Source organism: Echiichthys vipera (assembly GCF_963691815.1).
Source record: "Echiichthys vipera genome assembly, chromosome: 10".
Taxonomy (NCBI): Eukaryota; Metazoa; Chordata; class Actinopteri; order Perciformes; family Trachinidae; genus Echiichthys; species Echiichthys vipera.
Window position 1 is genome coordinate 19,264,881 of NC_139835.1, and position 27,709 is coordinate 19,292,589.

Below are 27,709 nucleotides of genomic sequence, written 5' to 3' on the forward strand. Positions count from 1 at the left end.
GTTGCCACTGCTTCTAACATATCGCCCAACCCTAGTGGAGCTAGTGGAAGGGGAGGGGAAACATCCGGCAAGACGGGCCGGATGTCTGGTTTTATCACAGCACAGTACATCCAGTAAGACTACTTTGCACTTGCCACCTCTGTTGTATAGTTTCAGGGAATTAATAATTTCACAGTGTTGTCTCTGAGTCTGACTGAAGAGTAAACACAGAATGTACCCCCCCCCCCCCCCCTCCGGAACTGCATAGAGATCAACATCTGTGCTGACTCAACAAAATCTCTAAAATCCACTCTAAAATCAATTGTTTTAGCTAACATGAATTAGTTAGATGGGATGAGAAGGACTTACGTGTTCAATGCTAGATCCAGAGCAAACCTGGAGCCAAACGCCTCTAACTGGAAACTGGCCTGGGCGAGGTGGACAGCCTGTAAGAGAGGAAAGAGTCACCACTGCAAATGATGCATAGTTATCCACAAACAGCCATCCACGAAAATTAAATCCTCTAGAGTCCACCTTCAACATCCTCTACAGCACAGTACAAACACAAAAAAAACAGATGTGGCTGATGAATGGCAGATGGTAATACACAGTGGGCATACTGGGGGAAAAAATGCTTCCTTCAGCATGGTCGCTCTGGCATCAATCCAGTTCTTAAATCTGTTTAGATGCTGTGTGTGATGACTGTCTTTGCTTTGTCTGACAGTGTGCAGTAAAATGACGTTAAAGACAGGGTTAAGGTTTAACATGAGCCATAATCTAGATTTAAACTTGAAAGCCTTGACCACACAGCATGCTTTTAAGTAACTAAACACACACTATTGATCACTATAGTATTTCTAGGAAATAACTTCTCACCACATCCAAACATCACTGTCCCTCACCCATCCCTCCTCCACGCCGGCTTACCTGCCCCTCTGTGGCTTCGTTCTTGACCCTGGTGTCCAGGTCATGGTAGGTACTCTCCGAGTCCTCGTTTAGGTAGTAGATCAACCGCGAGGGGTAGGTGATCACATGCTCTACTGCATGGTGGGTTGTGTTGTCTGTAGAAGGTGCTGCAGTTGCCTGTTGCTTCAGCAGGGCTGGCACTGCGTCCCTCTCAACCTTGTCCCCTACTCCTGGAGAAACTGCAAGACAATCCCCAACGCAAAGACATGAAAAACCTGACATGCACACGCGCGCGCACACACACATGCGCACACACACACACACACACAAACACACACGTAGAGCCAGCTGTCATCCTTTATTCATGAAACGCATTGATAATACTGAGGCAAGTGGCCACAGCTTCATTGCGATTCTTGCGACACAGTTCAGAAAGATTGGTTACATGCCGTCCTATACTGACAACCACAAACGGTTGATTTAGAGTACAGAATATAAATGGCCTCATTTCATTCTAAGGTACTTTTGATATGCTTATTGCCAAAGTGAAAAACTCTGCACCACATAGATACATGTAGTGTGCATTATACAATATTAATCCAAAAAGCCTGAGACAACAGTACCAGATAAAATGATGCACTTGAAGAAAGAAAAAAAAAGAGTCCCAGCGACTGTTAATTCAAATGTGACACTCATACATAATAAAGAGCACTATTTTAAAATGTGAACAAAAGATGCTGTAGTCTGCCTCATGCACCATCACGCTGTGGACGCTGCATATTAAATCAAATATCTTTTTGGGAGGAGGAAACGCGATGATGTGCACCTGCAGTACATCGTCAGATTGGGATTTTAGCCCAACGCAGAAAGCGAAAGGTGTGTTTAATAGAGATAAAAGTGTCCCCAAAAAAGCCAGCAGGCTAACGCAATACATACCGGATGACGCTAGTGATGGATGAAGCCAAGGCGAAAGGATGCTGACGAGCAAAGTGGCCAGAAATATCAAATGCATGATTCATATTTGATAACTGAAATATCTCGATATCAACACATCAACGCTGTATGAAGCTCGCGGCCCATCGTGGCGGGGGACGTGCCGTGCAGGGGGGCTTTCTTCATGTATCCAGCATCCAGGCACCGGGACGCTGCTGCAGTAGCGGCTGAGGAGGAGGAGGAGGAGGAGGAGGGTGAGGGGGAGAGAGGAGGAAGGGAGGGGGAGAGCAGAAAGAAGGCGGTGGCCAGGCAGCTACTGGAAGTCAACCAGCAGACTCCTCCTCTGTGAGCACAAACATGTCCTTCCTCCCTCCTGGGCCACAGGAAGCCCGTGCAGGTGACCTCAAAGGCACGGCTAAAAGAACACAACAACGGGAGAATTGTGCGTTTTCTTAGATTCGTTAAAAAGGATTCAATTTGTTTTTCTTTATGAATGTTTATACAGACCCAGATAGAAATTAAATAATAATTATTATTTGTCATTTTGTGTTGACTTTTATTGTCTCTTCTGCACTTTTGTTCATGCTGCACTGTATTACTGACTATTCTGCTCAATTTAAAATGGTATCATTGTGAAAAATAGTTTATGCTTGTTAGATTTGTATTTTCTCATCTCATCTCATTTCATCTTCAACCGTTTATCCGGGGTCGGGTCGCGGGGACCCCAAACTTCCCTTTCCTGGGCCACATTAACCAGCTTTAACTGGGGGATCCCGAGGCGTTCCCAGGCCAGTGTGGAGATATAATCTCTCCACCTGGTCCTGGGTCTTCCCCGAGGCCTCCTCCCAGCTGGACGTGCCTGGAACACCTCCCTAGGTAGGCGCCCAGGGGGCATCCTTACTAGATGCCCGAACCACCTCAACTGGCTCCTTTCAATGCAAAGGAGCAGCGGCTCTACTCCGAGTTCCTCACGGATGGCTGAACTTCTCACCCTATCTCTAAGGGAGACTCCAGCCACCCTCCTGAGAAAACCCATTTTGGCTGCTTGTACCTGCGACCTCGTTCTTTCAGTCATGACCCAGCTTTCATGACCATAGGTGAGGGTAGGAACGAAGATTGACCGGTAGATCGAGAGCTTTGCCTTCCGGCTCAGCACTCTTTTCGTCACAGCGGTGCGGTAGAGCGACTGCAACACCATCCCCGCTGCTCCGATTCTCCGGACAAACTCACGCTCCATCGTCCCCTCACTCGTGAACATGATCCCGAGGTACTTGAACTCCTTCATTTCACAGATTTGTATTGTGCAATATTTAATAATAATAATAATAATAATAAAAAGATCCAACGACAGGAAATGACCCGTTCAAACCATGGTCAATGATGATGATCTCACACACACAATGGATTTTTGTCAGAATTATGGGGTAAAAAACCCCACAGTCTATAAAAATAATATTGGAAAAATAAATAAATAAATGTAAACCATTATGGATAAAGGTTTTAGTATAGACTTTAGTATTGACTGATTAATATAACACGTTATAAATGCTCCTCAGAAGGGAGAATATTGAAATAAATTAGCAATAAGACATTTTTAAAATATTCATAAATGTAGCCTACTGCATTCATAATCTAATTGCAGTAGGAATACAGATGTTTTCAATGTAGCCTACATGACTAACTGATATATGCGTGAGTAAGCAGGATTTGAATTAACTAGCTGTTTAAAGCAAAGTAACATTATATAGTGGTTCTTGGTTAAATCATGCAAAAACATGATATTTTAAACAGCTAGAACATAAAAAATATTACTAAACAACAACAATTACCAAAAACAAATACTAAAACCTTTATCGATAATGGTTTGACCTTTCTTTATTTATATTTCAAATATGAGGAAAACCATGAACATGGGTGTACAATTGATGATGATGATGATGATGATGATGATGATGATGATGATGATGATGATGATGATGATGATGATGACGACGACGATGACTGCTCCTCTAAATTTTCTTGAAAGTCCCATGGGGACACTTAATGTTCCCTGGTCTCTTTCTGAGGGAGCAGGATATCTTTGAGGAGGCCTCTGCGATGTGGGCCATGAACTACAACGAGTGCATTGCATGACTTGTGGGTTTCATTGTAAGGCTATGAAGATTATACACACACACACACACACACACACACACACACACACACACACACACACACACACACACACACACACACACACACACGGCTCTTGGAGGATGTGACAGCTCCACCCTCAGGGCTGAATGGTCCACAGTGGGATGGGATGGTCATTTTGGGTCACTGCATATTGACACAACTGAGACAAGGCTGTCTGACTTTTGGATGAAAAAAAAGGGGATGACAAAAAAAATCCACATGAGTCTTGTTAGTTCAAACTGCATCAGTTTTTAAAACTTTTGACTAATTTGTTAGAAATTAACATATTTTCTACAAGGCCAGCTGATTAAAATTTCTATATTAATTAATTTCTACTTCATTTCAATGAGTTTTGACTGATATTTTTACTTCTTGTTCATGACATTAAGGGTTCATGCACAATGAATCTTACAGGACATGAAGTCAAAACGTTCAACCCTAAGAGAAGTTCTGGCTATGCCTCCATCAATGATGTCACGGAGATGCATAGATGCACAAAGGATGTCTACACACACAAAAAGATGTGCTTTGGACAAACATTTTACAGCTAAACGGTCCACTAAAAAGAGTTTTGAAAACACTTTATGTGTAATATCCATATAAGAGACAATACCGTACCAGAATCCTGATTCATATTTGATCAGCGCTGTCTAGTTTCACAGTTCGATCGGAGTTCACAGTAGTCACTGACACTGAGGTGTATGATTTTGAGTGTGACCCATACTATCAATTTGGATCACTTTTTTTCTTTTAAACTTGTCTCTCACAGGTTCTCAAACTTTAGGGCCCATCACATTGTGTTCATACGTATTGGTTAACACGATTACATATAAGTCAATGTAAAGACAAGAATAGATGCAAACTTGTGGCGGGTGGTATGGACAACAATGTCATGTGAAACACGCAAAATAACGCCAATTAACGCAAAATAACACAAATTAACGTAAATTTACGCATCCAACGTTACAGTCATACCACAGGTGAGATGACTGTGCAGAGACATGGAAACCAATCAGAGCCAATTGGGCTTTTTTGGGTGAATACAGGTATATTCAGACGGACAGTATGGGAAAAATAATGTATTTTCAGAGCATTAAAGCTTGATAACATGTTCTAGTAGAAACCCCGAATACATGTAGGCCTATGAACCTAAAAAAAATGAGCATGTCGCCTTTAAAAAATGTTGGCACAGAACACAATGTGGCTTTTGCAGAATCGTCCAACGTCAATGTTATGTCTGGAGATCGGGTTGAACCAACACTGGATTTACAAAGTTGTTTTAGCAAACGTTTTACAGTGCAACGAGCCTGCCTCCACATCTGTGTAGAACCTGCTGCAAGTTCATCTTCTTGTCAACAGATTGCTAAATCGAGGCGTTAAATGTAAGAAAGAAATGCAGAAGGAAAAGGAAAGATGACAACCTTGAACTTTCCCTTGGTTTTTGCAATGTGCGCATTTTAGGAGAAAACAAACCAAAAAATCTGCAGCATTCAAAACTTTTCCGTTCATTCCCTGACTTGGGGGGGACCAGCGCTGAGGCTTTGCTCTGCTGTTATGAGAAGCAGCCGCAGCTCCTCTGAATGAAAGCATTCTTCAGTGCGGGCCGGTGACCAATAACTTTTCTTCATTCTGTGGTCCATGTTTGACGCGTCAGCCAGGCGCGCCCACTGCACATCGCAGTCAGGGAGCTGAGTTTGGATGGACTCACGGAAAGACTACACATGCCGCAGAAAGAGTTTTGCAGCCGAGTGGGGAAGTCGCGGGCAAGGCCCAGCAAAACGGAGCTAAACGGCTAAAAGTTAGCGGTTCATCCGGGAGCTGTCGGTGTTTCCATCCGAAACTCTACTGAAAGAGAGCGCTGCGCTTTTAGGTAAGCGATGCAAATCTGATCGGAAGAACCTCATGATTATTTAATTAGTATGCCAATAGTGTCTATGTGGCACTTACACTTTACTATGAACTGTTATTTCCTCATCAACAGGTTATATAGGTCTATTTGTTTCATATTTGTACTATAAGCAATGTTTTTAAATTGTTTACTGAGATTTTTAGATTACAGGACAGCTCATTTTATTATGTGTTGATTCTGCATTCAGTGTTCTGTCCATATATTTTCTAGTAGTTGTGTGAACTTATTTCTCTGTTATTTACCAACATATTTCTGCTTCTAAAATGACATAAGCTATTCTTCCCATTTACTGATGGCACTGATTTGGCATACTGTTTCCGTGTGGTTTGATGTTATTTGATTTCCACAACACATTTCCATGACGATGTCTGATAATTGAATAATGTTTCCTTTTTTCCTCTGGGATTGAGATTTAATTTAACGCTCTTCTGTATACTATGTTTACCAGAGTTTAGGCTATACACTGTATATGACTAAATGTGTATTTTGTGATTAAGACTAGAAAAAGCCTGATAAGACTTAAACAACATTAATTCATTTGTTTTGGTTTTCTGGCTTTTAGTGGCCCCATTCTGGCCTTGATACAGATACAAATATTTGTGATATGCGACACAATCTAACCTCTCATCCAGTTGTTTTGTGTGGTGACCTCAGAAGTGTGCATTATGTAACAATACAGTATCTGCCAGTTTACCTAAAGAACAAACCCTATGAATCACTATATGGGGCTTTTTTTACTGCCTCAATTGTGAGGCATCTCACTGTCCACATCGTTTATCCAAATGGATGTTGACACTATGTTTATAGGACACACCCAGTCCCGACTGAACACAGGGACTGAATGATCAGAAAGAGGGGACAGGACAGATATCCTTCTGTGGGAACAGCACAGCATAATCACAGCTTGTGAGGTGAGAACATGTGTTAGAAGTTGATGATAATGTGTGGGAATGTTTTGAGTTACTGTGTTTACGGGTCATCTTAAAGGAATGCCTGTTATCATGATCTTTCCTTCCTACAGATAGCGTCACCACAGAGGTTACATCTTTGCAACAATGGAGGTCTCTGCTGAGGACTATGAAAACTACACCTATGAATACTACCTGGAATACGGCGATTTGGAGGAACTTAAAGTAGACCACGGGCAGAGGGAAACTATGCACATAATCTCAGTGGTCATCTACATTATTTCCTTTGTGCTTGGTCTGATTGGAAATGGAGCTGTTATTTGGGTGACAGCGTTTAAAAGCAAAAAGACAGTCAACAGTGTTTGGTTGCTTAATCTAGCCATGGCAGACTTTGTATTTGTGCTCTTTCTACCCTTCTACATTGATTACATACTGCAGGACTTCCATTGGGACTTTGGTGTGGTCATGTGTAAGCTTAACTCATTTGTGTCTGTGATGAACATGTATGCCAGTGTGCTCTTCCTCACAGTGCTCAGCATAGACAGATATGTTTCTCTGGTCCACCTCAACTGGTGTCAGAAGTATCGCACTCTCTCGAGAGCCTGGGCCGTATGCGGTTGCATATGGGTGCTGGCTGCCGTCACGAGCTGTCCTGCGCTGATTTTTCGGGACACCATGCGTCTACATGACAAGGTGGTGTGCTTCAATAACTTCCATACACAGGACGGACATACAGCGGCCATGAGACACATTATGATAGTGGTCATTCGAACCACTGTGGGCTTCATTTTGCCTTTTACTGCTATATGTGTGACGGGCATACTTCTGACAATCAAAGTGAATCAATCTGGGGGCTCGGTTCGGCTGTCCAGCTTCTCTAAAACCGTCTCTGCAGTTATTCTGGCCTTCTTTTTATGCTGGGCACCTTTTCATACTTTTAGCTTGATGGAGTTATCCATACATTCCTCATTATACCTGCACAACATACTGAAAGCTGGCTTTCCTCTTGCAACCAGTTTAGGGTTTTTTAACAGCTGCATTAACCCTCTCCTGTATATGCTCCTGGGCAAAAAGGTGCGTCATATTCTGAAGCGTGCGTGCCTGGACATTACTAAGACATCACTGAGAGAGCTCAGCCAGTCAATCTCTGCCACTGAGATGGAGTCTGTGTCAGTAGTTCACCAGGACAATGTCCCAGAAGAGCCCGTGGAGTCGTCAACTCTATGATTACAAAGTGGTTTTCTAGGAAACACATGAAAGTAAGACTGGCTACTGCTTAAGCGTGAATTAGTTCTTTTCAGCTGCAGTGTTAAGATTTTCCCATTTTGTTACATTTGGACAGAGGTATGTGTTATTACTCCCACTGGAAAAGCTGAGTTAAACAGAGCACAGCGTGCACATGGAGTTAGTCTCTTTTCCATTTTCATTTGCATAACTGAAGGGACTTTCAGAGAAAGAGGCAAAGCTGAAACAGCTGATTAGTAGAACGGAAAATTAGTTGACACGTATTTTGATAATTAAGTGTTTAAATCATTTAAAAACATAAATTAATGTATTTATCTTCTATGAGTGTAAATTTAATATCGGGTTTTGGATAGTTGCTCACAAAAAACAAACAATTTCAAGATGTCACTTTGGGCTCTATAGAATTTAATGGGACATTTTTTTACACCAAGAAAAAAATACAGATTGATCCAGAATTAAATCAACCATAAATTGCAATCTTGTATCAAATGCATCTTATGTATTTACCCTACTGGATTAGTTATTGTACTCTTGAGGCACAAACTATTTGTGTTAAGAGACATGTTGCATAAATCTATTTGTAATCTAACATTATTATGTTTGTATACAGTTTTATACTTGCTGCTAGTCACTTATTATATTATTGTATCGTAAGAGATTTACTAGTTAACTTGTTGAGATTTGTGTAAATGTTTTATTCTAATATATTTCAAGTAATATTTCTTAATAAATGTCTTCTTCCGACACCCACTGTACTTTTTTTGAATTCTTTGTAATGTTTGACTTGATGTTAGAAGAGTCTGTCGTTAAAAAGTAGGCTTTTAACGTAGGCCTACACACTTGCACTAGACTAGACAAGATTTCCAAGTGGATTTTGAGTTGACTTCAATCCAGATGTGCATTTTCTTCCTTTTCCTGTTATTTCTTTCTGGTGAACTCTGACTTGAAAGGATCACATCATTGTTTGGTGAAGAGATAGCTTTCCTGCCTGTCACTGAAAGGATGCTGGTTTGAATCCCTGGAATAAAAGTATAAACAGGAAGCAAACATGCTTTAAAATAAGCATGCACTCGTGACACTTTATAGACAACTCAAGTGGACCCGTGACCCTCTATCTTTTGAATTAAGTGCCCTTTGAAGTGGCTCATTTAAAAGGCTGAAAACCAAATTATCCACAGTAGATGAAGTCTGAATGTGAGAGGAAATCCCCACTGTTATTGCCGTAGTGCCACTTCAAGCCTGTCACAAATGTGTGTGTAGATGAGTATATCTGCTAAAGAGAGTTTACAATACTGTCACCATGGCAAAGTGTTGAACACATGATTAGATTAGTCAGTATTTACAATTTTAGGCAAGGCAAGTTTATTTGTATAGCACCTTTCAACAACAAGGTAATTCAAAGTGCTTTACATGAAATATTAAAAGCACTGGAAACAAACCACATATAAAATGACATTCAGATAAAATAATTCATGTTTTAATTAATATTTCTTTTTCTTTTTGGTTTTCAAGAAAATGCTATTTTGAGGGTTACAAATGTGAATAATTGATTTAATTCTTTGTATTTCTATTTGATTACTATATCTTTTTTTCTTTGAGGTGTGTATATTTAATTGATAAGAAAAAACGAGAGGCATATATTCGCTTTTGATTAAGACTAAGCCTCTTAAGTCACTATTTACTTTTGAGTATATATATATACATTACATGATATGTGATACGTTTATGACTGTATAAAATAAAACGAGACCATCACATGAATAGAAGTCACACTGCAGTATAAGCAGTTAATACATTATTTTGTTTACTGGGAGGCATCGGCAAACAGAGAAGTCATCGGTCTTGATTTTATAAGAGCTTGAGTTTGCAGCAGACACTATAGTATAGGATATACGGGATTAGTTAATCCGTGACGCAGCAGAATAACAAAACAGTGCGCAATCTGCGGCGCAGTGTAGTGAGGACCGACACCGGCAAGGTAAGCAACTGCTCACCGTAGTGTTTAGAAAATGACTTTAATAGTCCGTGTACAGCTGCTGAACCAACGCTAGTAACGACTCCTTTAACATGTAATAAACTGGCGAAGTTAGTCGGTTGACGGTACATGTTACGTTAGCTTTTTAAATTAGCTACGCATGCTACATTTGTAGTTAACGTTTAATAATAATGCGTCACACGGTGTCAGTTGGTGCATCATTGGCGTCTCAGACTAACATTATGACAGCCCCTGTGTTAAGGAAGGTTAGCTCGCATAGTACTTGGGTTTTTGTTGTGCTAGCGTCAGTCATATGGATGCTTTACGGTTCTGCATGGTTAAAACACCCACAAACCTATAACGTAGAGTCTTGTCGACACTTGAAACAATGTGTTAACAGGAAGAAGTAGAGTTTAACCGTGATGTTGCCTGTTTTGCAGCATGTTGCGTTTGCCTGTTGTGAGTCGGAGTCTCTTTCCAGCAGCAATTACCAAAGGAGGTGCGGCGGCGGCTGCAACTAACAATGGTAACAATATGCCACTTCATCAACTGCTTAGTTTGGTCATGCCTCGCTTACGTACAATGTGTGTCTTGTTGTAATTATGCACAGCACGCATGTTTGTTGGTAGTGCGCAACCACCAGAACACCCTCAGTAGTTTGTGCTACTGGTGGATTACAGGCAGGATTACAGATTTGCCAGGTACCACATCTGGTGCCAGGCTGTTGGTGGCTCAGTTTAGCCATTAGTAGTCTGTGGCACCGTTTGTTATTACAGTGGCATATCTGGATTCATTGTAATATGATGATGGTGATCATGATACATGTATGTAAAGTATATTGTTCATATTTTTTCTATAATATATTGTTTCTTAGTGATGCTTCTATGTTTGCTATCCACTTGCTGCTGCATAAAGGAAACTTACCCTTTTTGGGACTAATAAATTAATATCTTATCTTATCTTATGTAACTGTTTTCTCCATTTAAAGGTTGAATATGGAGCATGAGCTAACACCACCATCTAGTGTCTCAAGATTGTAGTGGCAACAACAAAATATAATTAAAAGCAGTCGCGTTGCCAGGTTGGTCAGACCTGGCCCAGTAGCCTACAGGAGACTGAAGTGTTTTTGAGCATGTTTGAACCCGTCGCCCCATAAAAACAAGTACTGCAGAGGAGTTTGACTGACAGTTACCATTAGCCGTTACAGCTAAGTGAACAAAAAAGTTTATCTCAGTCCATTGAGTGAATGCTTGGCCTATATTGACTCTCATTTTTGCCCCGTCTCCGATCACTCAGCTGCTGGGACAAATAACGCCCCCTTCGCTGAGGCTTTCACCCAGTGCCAGCCTGCAGTAGCTGCCCCAAACAACAGGCAACCCTGGCAACCCGCAATGCCGACCGCTATTGGCTGGTACAATGTAAACAGAACCTGTCAAAAAATGTTTGAAATATTAATTCAGACTAAATATATTTTTTTATGGAAAAGCAGTAGTTTCATTCTGTACCATTCAAAATGCCTCATGGGTGTATTATTATTTTTTTAATATAGCTTTTAATAAAGATTCTACATATTCAACCTTTAAGTAAGAGAACTGGGATTCCTTACACACACTATTGTGTACATCAGTCAATTTTAGTCGCCTGCACATATTTATTTATATTTTATACTGTATATTTATAACTTGTAACCTCTGCTTCATGTATATTTGTATTGTTCTAATTTATTGTGTGTAACTTTATATTAAGTGTATTCTTTCTGTGTATTCCATGCACAAACATCAAGTCATTCCTAGTATGTAATCTGATTACATACTTGGCAATAAAATTGATTCGGATTCTGATGAAAAAGAAAAAGGAAGGTTTGCAGAAAAATGTGTGTCTTGAAATTTTTGTCTGTTCTTGAAGCTCGCACTGCAGCGACAGCAACAGCCAGTAACCTCCTGGAGGTGTTTGTGGATGGGAACCCTATCATGGTGGAGCCAGGAACCACTGTGTTGCAGGTAATACGCTAAATTCATGCAGACATTAATATAAGATAGACGGCTGATTTCTTGACTCAGATTTAAAACTTTGACTCAATTGTTGTCACAGGCATGTGAGAAGGTAGGAATGCAGATTCCTCGCTTCTGCTACCATGAGCGCCTGTCAGTTGCTGGAAACTGTCGCATGTGTCTCGTGGAGATAGAGAAAGTTCCTAAGGTATGTTTTAGGTGGCATGTGTGTTTGGTTTCTATTTTGGTAGCCGACTCTGGTCTTGCTGTATTTGTTTGCCTTAGTATGGCAGAGACAGGACTAAGTCTACATAAAAATAATCAGTGATCATTTTTCATTCATCTTGTAGCCAGTAGCAGCTTGTGCTATGCCGGTCATGAAGGGCTGGAACATTTTAACTAACTCTGACAAAACAAGAAAGGCCAGGTAGGATCACACTAACAAGTAAGACATTGTATTCTCTGTTGTTCTCTGATAATATTACATATTTGTGTTGTAGAGTTCATATTGCTCTGTAATCACATCCAGGTGTCTGTGTTCCAAAACATCCACTTGTAAGAATGTAACCTGAGACGATTATAAACAAAACTGCTCTCTGATTTTACACAGAGAGGGTGTGATGGAGTTCCTACTGGCTAACCACCCATTAGATTGTCCAATTTGTGATCAGGGGGGAGAATGTGATCTACAGGTAAAGATAATTACCACGAGTGTACATGATTGTTTTATAATTGATTTATATTATATTATATTAATGGGTAATTAATAAGACTGAATACCATTGTGTTTGAAGGACCAGTCCATGCAGTTTGGCAGTGACCGGAGCCGCTTCACAGAGGGCAAAAGAGCCGTGGAAGACAAGAACATTGGTCCTCTCATCAAAACCATTATGACCCGCTGCATTCAGTGCACACGCTGCGTGCGGTGAGTCACACAATAAATATATCTAGACTGAGTTTAGTTGTTGTGTAAAATTAAATTGTGAAAATTATTACTTTTTGTTTCTATAGCTTTGCCAGTGAGATTGCAGGTGTGGAAGACCTTGGTACCACTGGCAGAGGCAATGACCTGCAGATAGGGACCTATGTGGAGAAGATGTTCATGTCGGAGTTATCTGGGAATGTTATCGATATATGCCCAGTGGGGGCCCTGACATCTAAACCATATGCATTCACTGCTCGCCCTTGGGAGACCAGGTTTTTGAATTGTGCTCTACATTTTGATTAACATTTTAGGCCCAAAGGTTTTATTTTACACTCAAATATTCTCTTTGGTTTTCTGCAGGAAGACTGAATCCATTGATGTTCTGGATGCTGTGGGTAGTAACATTGTGGTGACCACTCGAGGGGGTGAGGTGATGAGAATCCTGCCCCGTCTTAATGAGGATGTAAATGAGGAGTGGATCTCAGACAAAACCAGGTTCCTTTCTTAGCATTTACTTCACAAAAACAGATTTATGTATGATGTTTGCATCATTAACTCTTCCTTGCTTCCTTCCTGACAGGTTTGCATATGATGGACTCAAAAGGCAGAGGCTTACTCAGCCAATGGTGAAAAATGAGTCTGGGCAGTTGGTTCCCACAACCTGGGAAGATGTGCTGACTCGAGCTGCTGGAGCAGTAAGTAATTTATGATGCAATTACCTCCTGTTGTGAGAGAGTGCTAATTTGCAACTTGTTGTTTCAACTAAATAGCATCTGTTTCATTTGGCAGTTGCAAGGAGTTGAAGGAAATGATGTTGCTGCTATCGTCGGAGGCTTGGTGGATGCTGAGGCTCTCATTTCCCTGAAAGATTTGCTGAACCGTTTGAATAGTGACAATCTGTGCACTGAGGAGGTGTTCCCAATGGCTGGAGCTGGGTAAGGCTACAGAAAAGGGAAAACTGAGGATGGGACAAAGCTGATTGAACTTGCCCTGATGTTAAGTTTGTTTTTATCTTCCTATAGTTCTGACCTGCGTTCAAACTACCTTCTAAACACTGGAATTGCTGGCATCGAAGAAGCTGATCTGCTGCTTCTGGTTGGCACAAACCCACGCTATGAGGCTCCTCTGTTCAATGCACGAATCCGGAAAGGGTAGGTTAAATGCTGTTAAAACAGTTGGTTGTTAGTGTCAGACTTGTAAATCGGGATTATGTTAAAGACAATGCATGACCTTGTTATCTCTGATTCAGCTGGCTTCACAATGAGTTGCAAGTGGCTCTTTTGGGAAAGGAAGTGGATCTAAGTTACTCATATGAACATCTTGGGGAATCTGCCAAGGTTCTACAAGAAATTGCATCAGGAACTCATCCGTTCTCCCAGGTAACACACTGAGCACTCTCTGTAGTGCAGGAAATGTTATCAGTCAACTTGATTGTCTCTTCCATGTTGTGTCTTTTATCTCCTCTTGCAGGTCTTGGGGAAAGCGAAGCATCCTGTTGTTGTGGTTGGAAGCAGTTGCCTACAGAGAGAAGATGGAGCTGCGATAATGGCCGCTGTGTCAACCATTGCTCAGAACGCTCGCGTCAGCAGTGGTGCGGAGGAAACCTGGAAGGTTCTCAATGTGCTTCACAGGTCATAGTCTTGGAAAATTAGAGGGGACGCTTTCAGTAACTGGGGAGTGTTTAAGAGGTATATTGACTACAATATGTGTTCTGTTTTTCCTGTGTCTTCAGGGTTGCCAGTCAAGTGGCTGCACTTGATCTTGGGTACAAGCCAGGAGTGGAGGCTATTAGAAAGAATCCACCAAAAGTTCTGTTCCTACTAGGAGCTGATGCAGGCTGCATTACTCGCCAAGACCTCCCAAAGGATAGCTTCATAATTTATCAAGGTCAGCTGTTTTACTGCAGAGCAGCTGAAGCTCTTTCATTTACATTAATGTATGTATGGCAACTGAGGGAGGCTGTGTAATTCCTGACATTTGTTTCATGTTGAGAATGGTGAAAAACGTGAAAAAATACTGGTGCTTCCATACAGTGCACAACAGACCAAAGTGTAGACCGTGCTCTCCATCACTGTCATAAAAATATTATATTAGGGAACATTTTTTGTAAAAAATGGTGCTTATGCCTCTAGTAGACTTGCAGAAATTATGTCAAGGAGCATCAAATGTTTTTTTGCTTAATTTAAATCCTCTCTGCCATAACTGTCCAGGGCACCATGGTGATGTCGGTGCACCCATGGCTGATATCTTACTCCCTGGAGCTGCCTATACTGAGAAATGTAGCACCTATGTGAACACTGAGGGCCGTGCCCAGCAGACCAAAGTGGCTGTGACTCCTCCAGGCATGGCAAGGGAGGACTGGAAAATCATCAGAGCCATATCTGAGGTGAACTACAATGAAAAATAAACACGTTATATGAAAGAATAACAAATAAGACTAAATGCTGCGTATTTTTCCGGTCTCTTTTTAAGCTTGCTGGAGTGCCTCTGCCATATGACACCCTTGATGAAGTCCGTGATAGACTGGCAGAGGTTTCCCCAAATCTGGTGCGATATGACGACGTTGAGGAGGCCAACTACTTTAAGCAGGCTAACGAACTGTCTAAGGTCAGCTGTTATGTAATATGTACAGCTTAATTTAAAGATTAGCTTACTCAAATGATTTATCTTAGTTTGCTTCATGCTGCACTTAATGATAATGCTGAGATCTTCCTTATCTCTTTCAGGCAGTGAACCAGGCTATCCTTACTGGACCTTTAGTCCCCCCACAGCTCACTGTAAAGGACTTCTATATGACAGGTGAGTCATTTGTACTCTAGTACTCCTCTCACTTTACCTAGTCTCAATGTTGTTTTCATTCCAAAATCCTCCAGGAAACACAGCAGTGATCTTCTTATGTAAATATAATCATGTTAAGTTTATTTCATTATTGAAGGGGGTAATGTTCATATAACATGAGTATATCTATACTAATATTAATGCCACATATGATAGCTTTTATGGCTGCATCTCATTTGGAATGTGCCATATGCCCTCATTAGCTGCTGTTATGTGAGAGGTTTTTTTTTCTTTCCAAATAAAATAAATCCAAACAACAATTCCCACTTATGTCTTACATTATCACTGGATAAAGTAATCCTTTCAGGGGTCCTGTTGACATGTGTAAGTCTTCTGTGGAAGGTTTTTCTCAACAGCAATACAAAACCCAGCTCTCCAAGCTGAGCCAAGATGTGTGGTGTTTACTGCTGTGCTTCCTATTAATGAAAGTGTTTTGTTATTTCTGCCATTGTTAGGAAGGCAAGTCACTTGGAGCACCAACAATGATTTTAAATGTCTGGAAATGGCTTTACACTACATAATGTAGGAAAGGATAGGTAGATAAAGCATAATTGTTTGTTGTGTTTATATGACAGTTTTATTTTTCATTTACATTGTTAATAGGTGAGGTTTAGAACCCACATTTTAAATTAAATTAAGTGTTTTATTAGTCTTCTGTATTCTGATTGAGCTCTTACTATGATTAATATAGGAATAAAAGGCTATTTTTAAATGCAGCTACCATAGTTCCATATTTTATTGCCCTTATTTCAGAGTAGGATGACTATTGGAGGGCTAATGTTTATTGTTTAGGACAGAACAGAAACATACTGATCATTTTGTCAGAGCGCTACAGCTGAGGGGATCAAAATGTAAATTTGCAATGGGGTCATGGGGCCATTAAAATCAAGAGTTTGTCTCATTGGGCGCATATTTCATAGTAATTTCGTTAATATGAGATGTCCTGTTTGTTGACAATTTTTACCAAAAATAGTAAAACCAAGAAGGACCACAGAAATAGTTAAGTGAAACAATGTGATCATAGAAAATAAGGACATTTCAATGGCATCTGCAGTAGTCTCATCTCTCTAAACGCCTACACAATTCCTTAAATGACATTAAAGCTGCAGTAGGTAGAAAGCCAAAAAAAGAAAAACACCATAATTTGAAGTACAGTGATATCTCTTCCTACAGCCCTCCTTCTCCTCCCTCTGTCCTGAGCAAGCACTCTTAGTTTATATCTGGTTGTTAAATTTAACTGCTAAACAAAAATTAAGTAGCACACTGTCGGAAATACTACTATTGTGTTATCTGTATGGTGGTGTTTCACACCCGCATGACATAACACATAATTATCCTTGAAAATAATGCTGTTGCAACACCATACTCTACTCTAGCCACCATTGTTTAAATTAGAACATAGGATTTGAAATGCATATCTTTATTCAACTTGAGCATTTAACTACTAAGTAATACACTTTTAATTCATAGCATCACACACACCCTTTGATTTGGTTGATTATTGGTCTTCACAGTAAATAAGGTGTTCAGATTTCAAATACTGCTCTAAATCTTTACCCACAGATCCGATAAGCAGAGCCTCCCAGACAATGGCTAAGTGTGTGAAAGCTGTCACAGAGGGAGAAGAAGCTGTGGATGAGCCAGCCATATGCTAAAGCACAGTGGATAGCCGCCCAATCCCTGGGAAAGAATAATACGCACAACTCTATTTGCACATTCCTAGAATCTTATTTATTTGCACTGTTTTACTATAGTAGATGCCTCATCATCTGTACACATTATTGAACTAGCATACTTCACTAACATGCAAAAATAATGATGTGAAACTTGCAGAGTTAATATGTAAGCTTGTGGTTTACCAAAGATGCACCCCCTGACAGTTTATGTTTTCACCTGTTGGGACATGAACAATTTTTATCAGACATGAGGTGTAAAATCACATGTTGTAAAGGTAAATCTAGTATTTTCTCATTAGAAATGTTAAGATTATATTTTCCTAAAGATATATGGAGTATATAAATACAGTATTTAAAGTTATTTGTGTGATATTCAATGAACCAGTTTACTGTAGTAAACGTAATGAATCTTTGAAAACTCCCTATTTAAGTTTGTTCTCTTATTAAAAAAAAATGTTAATAGTATCAAAAATATGCTGGTGCCACACTGTACTGTTTTGATGTGACAGGAGTCAACTTTTCCTATCTTGTGCTCCTGTATCTGCCTGGCACGTGGTCCATCATCAGTGAACATTGGCAGCAGGGCTGGTAACGCATTCATATGGAGGACGATAGCCGTGGTCCAGGTGGATTTAACTCTAACACTTTGCAGGACCTCTCAGTCAATATAATTTAAGCCACTTGCTTTAAATATGAAAAATGTCAACGGCCCTGTCATTCACACAAACTGTCATTTCTGTCATAAAGACATTAACATGACACTTCTACACTGTAGGGGCTTTTAACAAAGTTGAATTTCCAATATGGTAGGAGAGGTTGTTGTTGTTGAGCGGATTGTTGTCATGTCCTCGCAGTGCCTGTAGTGGTGCTGTGAGGAGTCTGCTGTGGCTCCAACAAAAATCCTCAGCAGCCTGCCTACTGCTTGTAATTTGCTCTGGATAGCCTATATTTAAATGCATCCTTATTTCAAGATATACCGAGCTCGATGAAGATCACAGATATTATCCTGTCTCGAATATCGATGCACAAAATACCCTAGCTGATTGTAATAGACATTTCGGCCGTCTATCTGGAGCGAATACCTCACACAGCCCCATACCAATTCAAGGTAAGCGAAATCTCACACAGCCTCGGTCTCGATTTCGGAGTCCACCGTTTTGCACAGGCTTCAAACGGCAAGGCGTTCAACTAGACGCCGCGGTGCAATCGAAGCTAATAGGCCTTTGGATTAATGACTCATTTATTTTTACAACTTATAACCTGACGAAATGACTCTGCGCCTTAGGTAGATATGAGAAATTATGCAATGTTGACAGTCTGAAGTCCTGTAGCTTGCTAATGTGACGCTACATAACGATAGTGGCTATAATTCATATCGATTATCACGGAGGCCTCCGGTGACAGGCCTTAAGCCTCGTATGTAGACCCTTTGTTTGAAAGTATTTGACCATAAATGTATCATGTTGATATAAAATGGAAATACCACAATTTATTGCTTGTTATTTTAGGATTACGCTCGCAATTTTCTTAATGAAACTAAACTGAAAACAGACCGTTTTATAGTGTTGCTGATGTTTCCGTTTCCTGGTTAGCTACCGCCTACTAATGTGTGTTTTTAGCTTTGATAGCTTGTGAGCTAACTAGCCTATTTTGCTTTTTTCGTGTCTGATCTATGCTGATAAAACGTATCTATGCCTGAGAATGGATAAAGGTGTGTATTGTGGGTTAGGCCACGGGAGTATTTTTTACACGTAGATATATTTACAAGTTGAAAGTGTAAAGTTTCACATCTGTCCATCGGCTCCAAGCTAATGTTGGCAAGGTAACGATCCCCGGGCTCCAATGGTAACGTTGGTTACGCTAGCGAACGTTAGTCACGTTAGTTACGCTAGCTAACGTTTGTCACCGTTTGCTGCCTGTCCGTCTTCCGTAGCTGAAGTTGTTAACGTGAATATGGGCTGATACAAATGACAGTCAGCCAACCCGTTATTGTGTCCAGGACCGTAACGCTCTCATAACTATCTTACAACCACACACTTTAAATTAAATGTAACGCTAGCAGCTAAGCTACTACCAGAGGCGATTCTTCAGTCTGTTGGGGCCCTAGGCAAACATTCATAAAAGGTCCCTTGATCCAGCGTTTGTGTTATAAATAATTTGTTAAAAACAATTTGTTTTAATTTTTTTTTCAATTTTCAAAAGTTCACATTTTAGTAATTTTCAAAATATGAATATAAACAGTAAGACATGTTGTTCAAACATTAATATAAAGAAAACTAAAAAAGTTATTGTTACAGTGATGTATAGAATTATGTTTTGTGCTTGTTTTTTTATGAAGCTTTACTGGGGGGTTGAGTAAAAAAATAGTTATTTCAGTTTATAACTAGTTTAGTAATGAGTCATTCACACTAGCAGACGACTTATAGCTTTTTAACTTGTCATGCAGACCGTTATCATGTGATATACCATCATATTATCTTTTAAGTGCTAGCTAACCTGTTTGGATACATTTACATATTCTTTGTTTATTTATGTTAATTCTATGTTTAAGGAGATTTTCACACTGAAAATGAGAAGGTGTGGAAAAAAAAAAAACTAGTACTCAGAAGCAAAATTTGCCTAGACTAACACACAGTCTAGTTTATGCCCCTGGCCCAAACATTACACCAAAAAGTGGTGTTGACTATTTCCTCGCCTCTCAACCGTGCATGTGCATGCATGGTTACCTTCTCAGTGTAAAACGTTGGTGCTGTAATTCTTGTTTTTTCCTGACCTTTTCCCATCAGCTGATGTTGTCAAGAACAAGAGTCACGTGATGTATGAAGGCAAACACATACACTTCTCAGAGGTGGACAATAAGCCGTTGTGCTCGTACAGCCCAAAGCTCTGCAAGCAGCGCAGACTAAATGGCTATGCTTTCTGTATCCGGCACGTTCTGGAGGATAAGACAGCCCCCTTCAAGCAATGTGAATATGTGGCTAAGTACAACAGCCAGCGATGTACCAACCCCATCCCCAAGTCGGAGGACCGCAGGTGTGTATGTTTTTTGTGTGCCTGTGTAGCATATTTCCACTATGCTGTGCAGAAAACATGCTGTGCACAGTACGCTGAGGATGTGTTCTTGTTTTCCAGATACTGTAACAGCCACCTGCAAGTTCTGGGCTTTATCCCCAAGAAGGAAAGGAAAAAGAAACATGATGCTTTGGAGGAAATGCGCTCACGGGCTCACCTGGAGTCAGTGGCTCTCAACATTACTGTGCCCTCTCTAGCTCTGAAAGCTCCCAATGGTCTAGATGAACTTCCGCCATCCCCTCCCTGTACACGCCTGTTACCCCTCCCTGATGGGGAACTCCTAGACCCTTTTGCCTTTTATGAGGATGACACAGATGGGGAGGAGGTGGGTACTCCTCGGAAGGGCAGCGCCATCAAGAAGAAACTACAGAGTCGGCTGGTGCTCAACCAGAAACTTTGCCATGACACAGACCTCTTCCAGCCACTTCCTGAGCACTTTATTCCCTCCCCTGCCCCCCGGGTCCACCCCTCCTCGCCGCTAAACACTCATCTCCCACGGCAGCAGTCAGGTCTTCTCCAGCCACCCCAGCACTCCAGTGTGACTTCCTTCATCTTCCCAGGACAGCAGCAGGGTTTATTATGCAATCCACCACCACCTCAGACGGTCAACTTTCTGCCTCCAGGGATGCCCGCAAATGCAGCACCCAGTCCAGTGCAACCTTCTGGGCCATCACTCAGCAGGAAAATGCCTTTCACTGCTACTCACTTGCCTGTCAGTTGCAAGGACAGTGGCAGTAACAATCAGCGGCACATGGTTGTCATGCGTCCCGCTGCCTTCTCACCTTCTGCCAGCTGCCTGGCCAGGTTGCAACATCTGGTGCAGCTCTGTGCCAAGACACACCAGGACCATGGAGACCTCTTTCCTCATCTAGGTGCTTAATTTAAATGCATTTACCACTCAATTTTTTCCTAACTTATACATTTATGTGCAGTTTTTAGGGACTGTGTAAGATGTAGTGTAGCAACTTAGATTTGAGCCTGCAGAGATAAATGAGCTGCTCTAACAAGTTCTCTTCCAGGACTGGACTGGTCAGAAGACAGTGCTGATGATAATGATGAAGAAGAGGCAGAGACATTTGTTCCTTTCCAGAGCTCTTGGAGACCACGGAATGGGTCGGTATCCTAATACTTAACCCCATAGTATAAACCTTGACCCAACGCTTCTCGTAATGACTTATATTAATTGTTTTCTAAATAGGCTGGAAGACGACAGCGGTTCCTCGCGGAGAACGCGGCTACTTAGGCTTTGTTCGTACCTCCAGGAGAAATACAAGCACATGTGCAGGCAAGAAAGGGCGAGTATCCGCCAAAAGAGATACCGCTATGCCTTCCGCAAAGCCTTGTTGCACGCTGCCAATAACAACCCCGACTGTGCTGGGCAGCTGATCCAGGAATTACGTGGTGCCTCTCGAAGCTCCTCAAGGTATTCTCACAAATGTTTTTTTTTAAATTTTGTTTATTTCTTAGGACTAACATGAATACAGTGAGATCAAACCCCAGGTGTTAGTTGTACTATCAGTACAACAAGCAAAGTGTACTGCTTTACTTATTGACTTGTTGGTCTTCTTAACTTGGAGTCTTCAACCCCCCCCCCATTTGAAATACACAAATCATAACAAATGTAGTGTGTTGTTACTGTTCTCTCAGTCCTGGGTCTATGTGTCTCTACAGTGTGGCTCCAGCAAGGCAGCAGAACACAGATACGGAGACCTGCACTGGCAGCACAAAGGGCCAGGCCTGCAACAACAGAGCTCTGCCCTTCACTCAACACTGCTTTCAGCGTATCCTTTCCCCCCATCACAGATGAGCCGGTTGCTAAAAAAAAGTGCAGAAGAACGACTTTGATTCTGTTTTCAAATTTTATCAGTTTCATGTTTTTTTTCATCACATGCTCTCTGTCTAGTGCATTATGTTATTTCCTTTATTGTGATCTGTAGACATTCTGTTGAATCGTTCCCAGCAGCTCTTTGCTAGTTGCACAGCCAAATTTGCAGATGGTCAGCAGTGCTCCATCCCTGTGTTTGATATCACACACCAGACACCACTCTGTGAAGAGCATGCCAAAAAAATGGTGAGTCCAATATTCAAAGGACAATTTCAACATTTTGGATATATTATTTTATAGTTAGATGAGAAGATCGATACCACTTTCATGTGCAATAAATATGCGCAAACTTAGCTTTTCACAAAGACTGGAAACATACCATAGGAACAAAATCCACTTATCAGCACCTCTAAAGCTCACTTATTAACATGTTGTTGCTTAGAAAAGATGTTATTGATCACAACTAAAAATAGTCCATCACATAATCATCCGTCAAATGGTTAAAATGTTGTTGTTTTCTTTTAAATGGACGAACAAATAAGATACAACATGTTAATTTAGGAACTTTAGAGGTGCTGGTAGATTTGTTATCTTGGGAGAGAGCCAGGCTAGTTGTTCTCCTCTTCTTTCTTTGTGCTAAGCTAAGCTAATGGCAGTAGCTTTATGTTTTGTGTACAGACATGAGTGGTATGAATCTTCTCCTGTTGGCAAGAAAGCAAATAAGTGTATTTTCAGAAATTACTAACTTTTTCTTCAATGTTCTCTGCATTGATTGTGGCTGCTCAATTCATATTATGTTCCATAACACACAGGATAACTTCCTACGAGGGGACGGTAACCGACGAGTGCAGCACCAGCAGCAACAGCAGCGAAAGCCCCGTAAAAAGACCAAACCACCGGCTCTCACCAAAAAACACAAGAAAAAGAGGAGGAGAGGGCCGCGGAGGCCTCAGAAACCCATCCCTCCGGCGCTGCCTCAGGGGAACCTGGGAATGCCTTCTATAAGCCTTGCAATGCCCTCACAGGCCAGCATCAGGTCTGCTTCACTTGTGTCTCTACGCTGTTGATTTAAAAATTTAGTGTGCAGAGATCCAGTGTCAGGGAGAATGCCTTCATTCACAGGCTCTCGTGTCACACCTTGTTTGAACGGATCTTTCTCTACAGCACCGTGTTGTATTTCTTCACTAAACCTTTCTATCTCATCTTTGTGGCAGAAGCCCTTCAACTCCAGACCTGAGTACAGAGGAGCTTCCTGACGATATCACCAATGAAATGGCAGACATTCCAAATGACCTTGAGCTAAACCAGGAGGATTTCTCTGATGTGTTACCCAGACTACCTGACGACCTGCAGGATTTCGACTTGTTTGAAGGTTGTCATCCGGCTCATTCTTTCATGTGTATGCCCTCTTGGTCTGCAGTTTTATAATGATAAATGTTGCATGTGTGTTTGTAGGTAAAAATGGGGATTTATTACCCACCACGGAGGAGGCTGAGGAGCTGGTGCGTGCACTGCAGGCTATGGGGTCCTACCCAGACTCTTTGGTGTGCCTGACCTCCATTGGAGACCTAGCCCCATCTGAAGGAGTGGACCACCGAGCCATGACTGTGTTCCCTGGTCCAGTCCAGCAAGGGGCCATAGGAGACCTGCTCAACAGCCGCATCCCCACGGAGAACTTCACTAGCCTCGAGCTGGAGGACAATCTACTGCAGTCCACTGGGGGTCACTTTACCCCCTCACCGCCATCTCAGCCCACTAACCAGCCCCAGACGTCGTGCTCCAACTTGGCCGCATCATCTTCTACAGTAGCCCCCTCCACCACCTCCCTGCTCACTCAGACCTCCATGACAGAGCGAACGTTTTCCCGGACACACACATCCCATGTCCTGGCCAAGTCGGATGCACCCACTTCTTCTCCCCAAGGCAGCCACTACAGCAGTGAGCATGTGCCATCCCCATACAGTGACCACATATCTTCTCCCCATGCCAGCTCCTTCCAGACAGACACCCCTCTACTGCTGGAAGTCCCTCTCAGCGGGGTACCAGGACCCCCACGCTCATCATGGAATAATCTCCCTCTCCCCCTCACAGACCCCACTCAGTTTGGCAATCTCATTGGATCAGAAAGTCATCTCATATCCACCTCCTTGTCCACACCCCCGGCCACCACCCACTCTGTGACGCTGCAGCCCATGGCTGCGCTCTCAGCGATGCCCCAGAGTGGCTTGACAGGTTTAACGACTTCCCCCGCTCCCTCGTCCTCCCTCCCATCCTCTTCACACGACCTTCTGACCTCCACACAGCCCAAGCAACAGCTCCCACAGTTCAGCGCGGCCTTTGGCCATCAATTGGCCTCCCACAGTGGCATCCCAAAAGACGTGCAGCCCAGCCACAGCTCCACAGCGCCCCCCGCTGGCTTTTCCATAGTTAGTGCCACCGCTGCAAGTGCCAACAGCGCCACACCACCCTTCACGCAAAGTAAATGAGAACAGGCGGCCTGCAGCGGCTGCATGATGGTCTGTGGACTCGCAGTCACTTAAAATCCAGTCGACTGGCTCCTGATTGACCACCCCTCTTCATCTGCTACATGTGTGCAATGTGGTAATAGTGCACTATTTGATAATGAATTTGCACAACCTCAGATTTTCCCCAATAATTTACGTTCTTTTATTCTGTAGCCAGGCGCTCTCTGGGATTTTAAGTCAGTGCGAGTCCACCTTTTTGATGCCTTGTGGTTTCATCAGCAGGGGGTAACAGTCAGACTTTGTAATGAAATAAATGGGTGAAATTGGGCAGAAGGACCTTAGCAGAGATTATCTTTCACAGTGCTCTGAATTCATCGACGTAGAAGCCTCAATCAGCAGCCGGTTTGTTTGTTTTGCCAGTTGAAGTTTCAAAGTTTATTTCATTTAGAGTCCCGTCTTTAAATGATCATCTGTACCCTGCCTTGCTCAGATAGCCATTGCATTTCTGATTTTCCACCTGTTTCATACACTGCTTCTGTCACCCTCGAAGAAAAACGAAGAGTACAGGTTGTGATATTTGTGAACCCCATTATGTTTCAAGCTATTTAACTGTTATCATGATATAGAATCTTACTGAGTCAGATTTCACAGTCATATCTATTTACCAAAATACTTTTAAACAGCTGTTTTTATATTGTGTATACTGTATATGTGCTCATTTATTGGTTTGCTCAGACGTCAAAAATCTCTGACCTCGCCATTGGTTGTGGGACTCTGAGTGGCCTAGTAGACACTTGAAGGTAAATATAGTTTCTTAAAGCAATAAACACATGAACATAACTCTAGCATTGTAAGGTATTTTATTGGTCTCATCACATGTAGCTTCACTTGCTGAATCCCGGCTGGATCAGGAATATATTTTGGCCTCTAACTGTTGTAAACCTTTTTTTTTTTTTTAGTTTACAGCAGTTTCATTCAGAACTGGAGCTCATAGAGACCAGTGATCAGGTCAGCCTGACTTCTTCTCTTGGTTCATACCAAGTTGATTTTTTTAAGGCTAGTAAATGAGTTTCAGTTTCAGGGTAGGGGTGATGATGACGTAATCCAGGGACTTTAAGTGTCTACTGTAAAGGGTGCTCTCTTGTCCACATAAACAATGGTTATTAGTGACTTACATGTGGCAAATTCAGTGTCTGGTCTCCATGGAAACCCACTATAAGACGTCAGTACTAAGAGAGAGAGCTTAGGTAGGTGATTTAAATGGTATAAATTGGTGTGTTGAGCAGTGTGTTTTACTCTAAAACACTTACAAAGATTTTAAGGTAAATTATGTAACCCTGGGGTATGATTTTAATTTGAGAAAAAAAACAAAAACACCCAAGAGCCCCAGCGCCCTGTCTGTTACCAACTCATACAGCAGTACAACCATAACTTTTGATATTAAACATTTGACGGATTGTCAGACATTGTTGAGTATTAGGTATATAGAGTAGCGCGTCTCTATCTTGGGGTTTGTTGGTGAATTATTGAGTAGCAATGGATTGAAATTGTTATTTGCAACGTATTCAGTGGAACCTGTCTTGTAGAATGAGTCTCCTGTTTTTAATGGCTATCAAAATGGTTGTAAGTTGGGAGGGATCGATGTTTGTAATCTGACGGAGAGTGTTTTTGATGGCCATTAAACTCCAGGAAAGAAGTCTTGAGATTTGCATGGGGCAGCGACTTTTTCTGTGAGAGCATTATAATATTAGATTATGGTCACTGGCTTGATTTTTGGTGGTATGAAACATAGGAATATATGCATCGCCATTTCATTTCATTTCGCGGAGAAAAACAGATCAGCGTTACAGTATGTTGTTTTTCAACAGATTTGCACAGGAGTGTATAAGGCTGGTGGTGTGTCCCATGTCTGTCTTGCCTTTTTTTTTTTCTGCTTTGCTTGGACGCTCATTAAATGAACAGCTGCCATCATTACCAGCTCTGAGCCTGCACCAGACCCCCCTATTTCCAGCTGTGAGAAGGCCCAGTTCTGTCTCTCCCTTCCAAAGAGAAAACACATAATGAAGTGTAAACCTGTAGCTCCACCGGAGACGAGACTGGGCTTCTCAGCGACTGCAGTGTTGTAACTTAAAACACAATGTCCCGAAAAGTCAAAACAAAACAAAAAAAGTTGGATGAAAATGTTTGCAAGGCATTACTGCTGTATCCACATAGCATGAGATTAGCCGCCGCACCAGTCTACTCTCCCAAAAACCACGTAGAACAAAATTAACAGGGCTCGTAGGCACATTTAACTGCTTGAATTCAGAGATGGCTGACAAATTCCTATACTCATTGAATGTACTGTATTACTGTTTTTAAGGATAGGATGAGCTAATCTAGTCACCTTTTGTTATTGGTCCTTGTTAAGTTTGTCTAAGGTATTTTTTGTATACAAAGTTTACATTTTTATGTATATTTTTCTCGTGTACAAATTATGTAATATGTGTACAAACACTGTATGTAATATCTGTATATAGTGTGATAAATTTGATCTTTTGTTTTTGGATGTATAAATAAAACTTGCTGTGAGGTATTTGCTGACATAGTTTGCGGCGTTTTTCTTTATGATGAGGTGAGGTGCTGCAGCTGCACTTTTTACCTACAGTATATATAGTATAATTTTGACATCACAACTGTACAGAAGTGCTAACAGCTCCTTTTAAGGCAAAGTTTCTGAATACGGGCTGTAGTTTCATAGTACAATCTCTCTCACACACACACACACACACACACACACACACACACACACACACACACACACACACACACACACACACACACACACACACACACACACACACACACACACACACACACACACACACACACACACACACACACACAC

At 41.6% G+C, this 27,709-nt stretch overlaps 4 protein-coding genes across 6 annotated transcripts in view; 3 read left to right on the top strand and 1 right to left on the bottom strand.

Annotated features, from left to right (window-relative positions):
• The window catches only part of adam23b (ADAM metallopeptidase domain 23b), a 27,469-nt gene extending 25,474 nt beyond the window's left edge, over positions 1–1,995 (bottom strand). The window contains exons 1-3 of the mRNA XM_083921720.1: positions 1,822–1,995; positions 907–1,124; positions 349–425 (exon numbers count right to left, since the gene is read on the bottom strand). Coding sequence (XP_083777846.1) covers positions 349–425; positions 907–1,124; positions 1,822–1,897 — 371 coding nt within the window. The 5' untranslated portion in view covers positions 1,898–1,995. The remainder of the gene's footprint in view (positions 1–348; positions 426–906; positions 1,125–1,821) is intronic.
• Positions 1,996–5,735: 3,740 nt separating this feature from the next.
• Positions 5,736–8,488, top strand: cmklr2 (chemerin chemokine-like receptor 2). Its single transcript, XM_083921768.1, has 3 exons — positions 5,736–5,863; positions 6,710–6,813; positions 6,924–8,488. Exon 3 carries the CDS (start codon positions 6,958–6,960, stop codon positions 8,035–8,037), a length of 1,080 nt encoding a protein of 359 aa, XP_083777894.1. The 5' UTR covers positions 5,736–5,863; positions 6,710–6,813; positions 6,924–6,957; the 3' UTR covers positions 8,038–8,488.
• A 1,510-nt stretch (positions 8,489–9,998) lies between these two features.
• On the top strand, positions 9,999–17,879 carry LOC310952699 (NADH-ubiquinone oxidoreductase 75 kDa subunit, mitochondrial). 3 transcript variants are annotated; one of them, XM_083921376.1, is made up of 19 exons: positions 9,999–10,033; positions 10,471–10,556; positions 11,936–12,030; positions 12,122–12,229; positions 12,372–12,448; positions 12,632–12,713; positions 12,816–12,946; positions 13,033–13,218; positions 13,307–13,441; positions 13,527–13,641; positions 13,736–13,881; positions 13,969–14,097; positions 14,196–14,325; positions 14,417–14,577; positions 14,679–14,833; positions 15,157–15,332; positions 15,419–15,553; positions 15,673–15,745; positions 17,348–17,879. In XM_083921376.1, exons 2-19 carry the CDS (start codon positions 10,472–10,474, stop codon positions 17,437–17,439), a joined length of 2,211 nt encoding a protein of 736 aa, XP_083777502.1. In that variant the 5' UTR covers positions 9,999–10,033; position 10,471; the 3' UTR covers positions 17,440–17,879. The 3 variants fall into 3 exon arrangements, with proteins under 3 accessions (XP_083777502.1, XP_083777503.1, XP_083777504.1); XM_083921377.1 differs by lacking the exons at positions 9,999–10,033; positions 10,471–10,556 and adding an exon at positions 11,025–11,441; XM_083921378.1 differs by lacking the exons at positions 9,999–10,033; positions 10,471–10,556; positions 11,936–12,030; positions 12,372–12,448.
• Positions 17,880–18,360: 481 nt separating this feature from the next.
• Positions 18,361–27,339, top strand: ino80da (INO80 complex subunit Da). The gene is made up of 10 exons (XM_083921379.1): positions 18,361–18,568; positions 20,247–20,493; positions 20,593–21,404; positions 21,552–21,645; positions 21,731–21,955; positions 22,204–22,313; positions 22,470–22,603; positions 23,170–23,393; positions 23,572–23,729; positions 23,813–27,339. Exons 2-10 carry the CDS (start codon positions 20,276–20,278, stop codon positions 24,841–24,843), a joined length of 3,006 nt encoding a protein of 1,001 aa, XP_083777505.1. The 5' UTR covers positions 18,361–18,568; positions 20,247–20,275; the 3' UTR covers positions 24,844–27,339.
• The last annotated feature ends 370 nt before the right edge of the window (positions 27,340–27,709 follow it).

Excerpts from the sequence above, each read along its gene's own strand:
- cmklr2 (XM_083921768.1), top strand. The coding sequence starts at position 6,958 with ATGGAGGTCTCTGCTGAGGACTATGAAAACTACACCTATGAATACTAC.
- LOC310952699 (XM_083921376.1), top strand. The coding sequence starts at position 10,472 with ATGTTGCGTTTGCCTGTTGTGAGTCGGAGTCTCTTTCCAGCAGCAATT. Across the intron at positions 12,449-12,631 it reads GACAAAACAAGAAAGGCCAG|AGAGGGTGTGATGGAGTTCC; the intron begins GTAGGATCACAC and ends GATTTTACACAG. Across the intron at positions 13,219-13,306 it reads GCTCGCCCTTGGGAGACCAG|GAAGACTGAATCCATTGATG; the intron begins GTTTTTGAATTG and ends GGTTTTCTGCAG.
- ino80da (XM_083921379.1), top strand. The coding sequence starts at position 20,276 with ATGTATGAAGGCAAACACATACACTTCTCAGAGGTGGACAATAAGCCG. Across the intron at positions 22,314-22,469 it reads CACTCAACACTGCTTTCAGC|ACATTCTGTTGAATCGTTCC; the intron begins GTATCCTTTCCC and ends TGTGATCTGTAG. Across the intron at positions 22,604-23,169 it reads AAGAGCATGCCAAAAAAATG|GATAACTTCCTACGAGGGGA; the intron begins GTGAGTCCAATA and ends CATAACACACAG.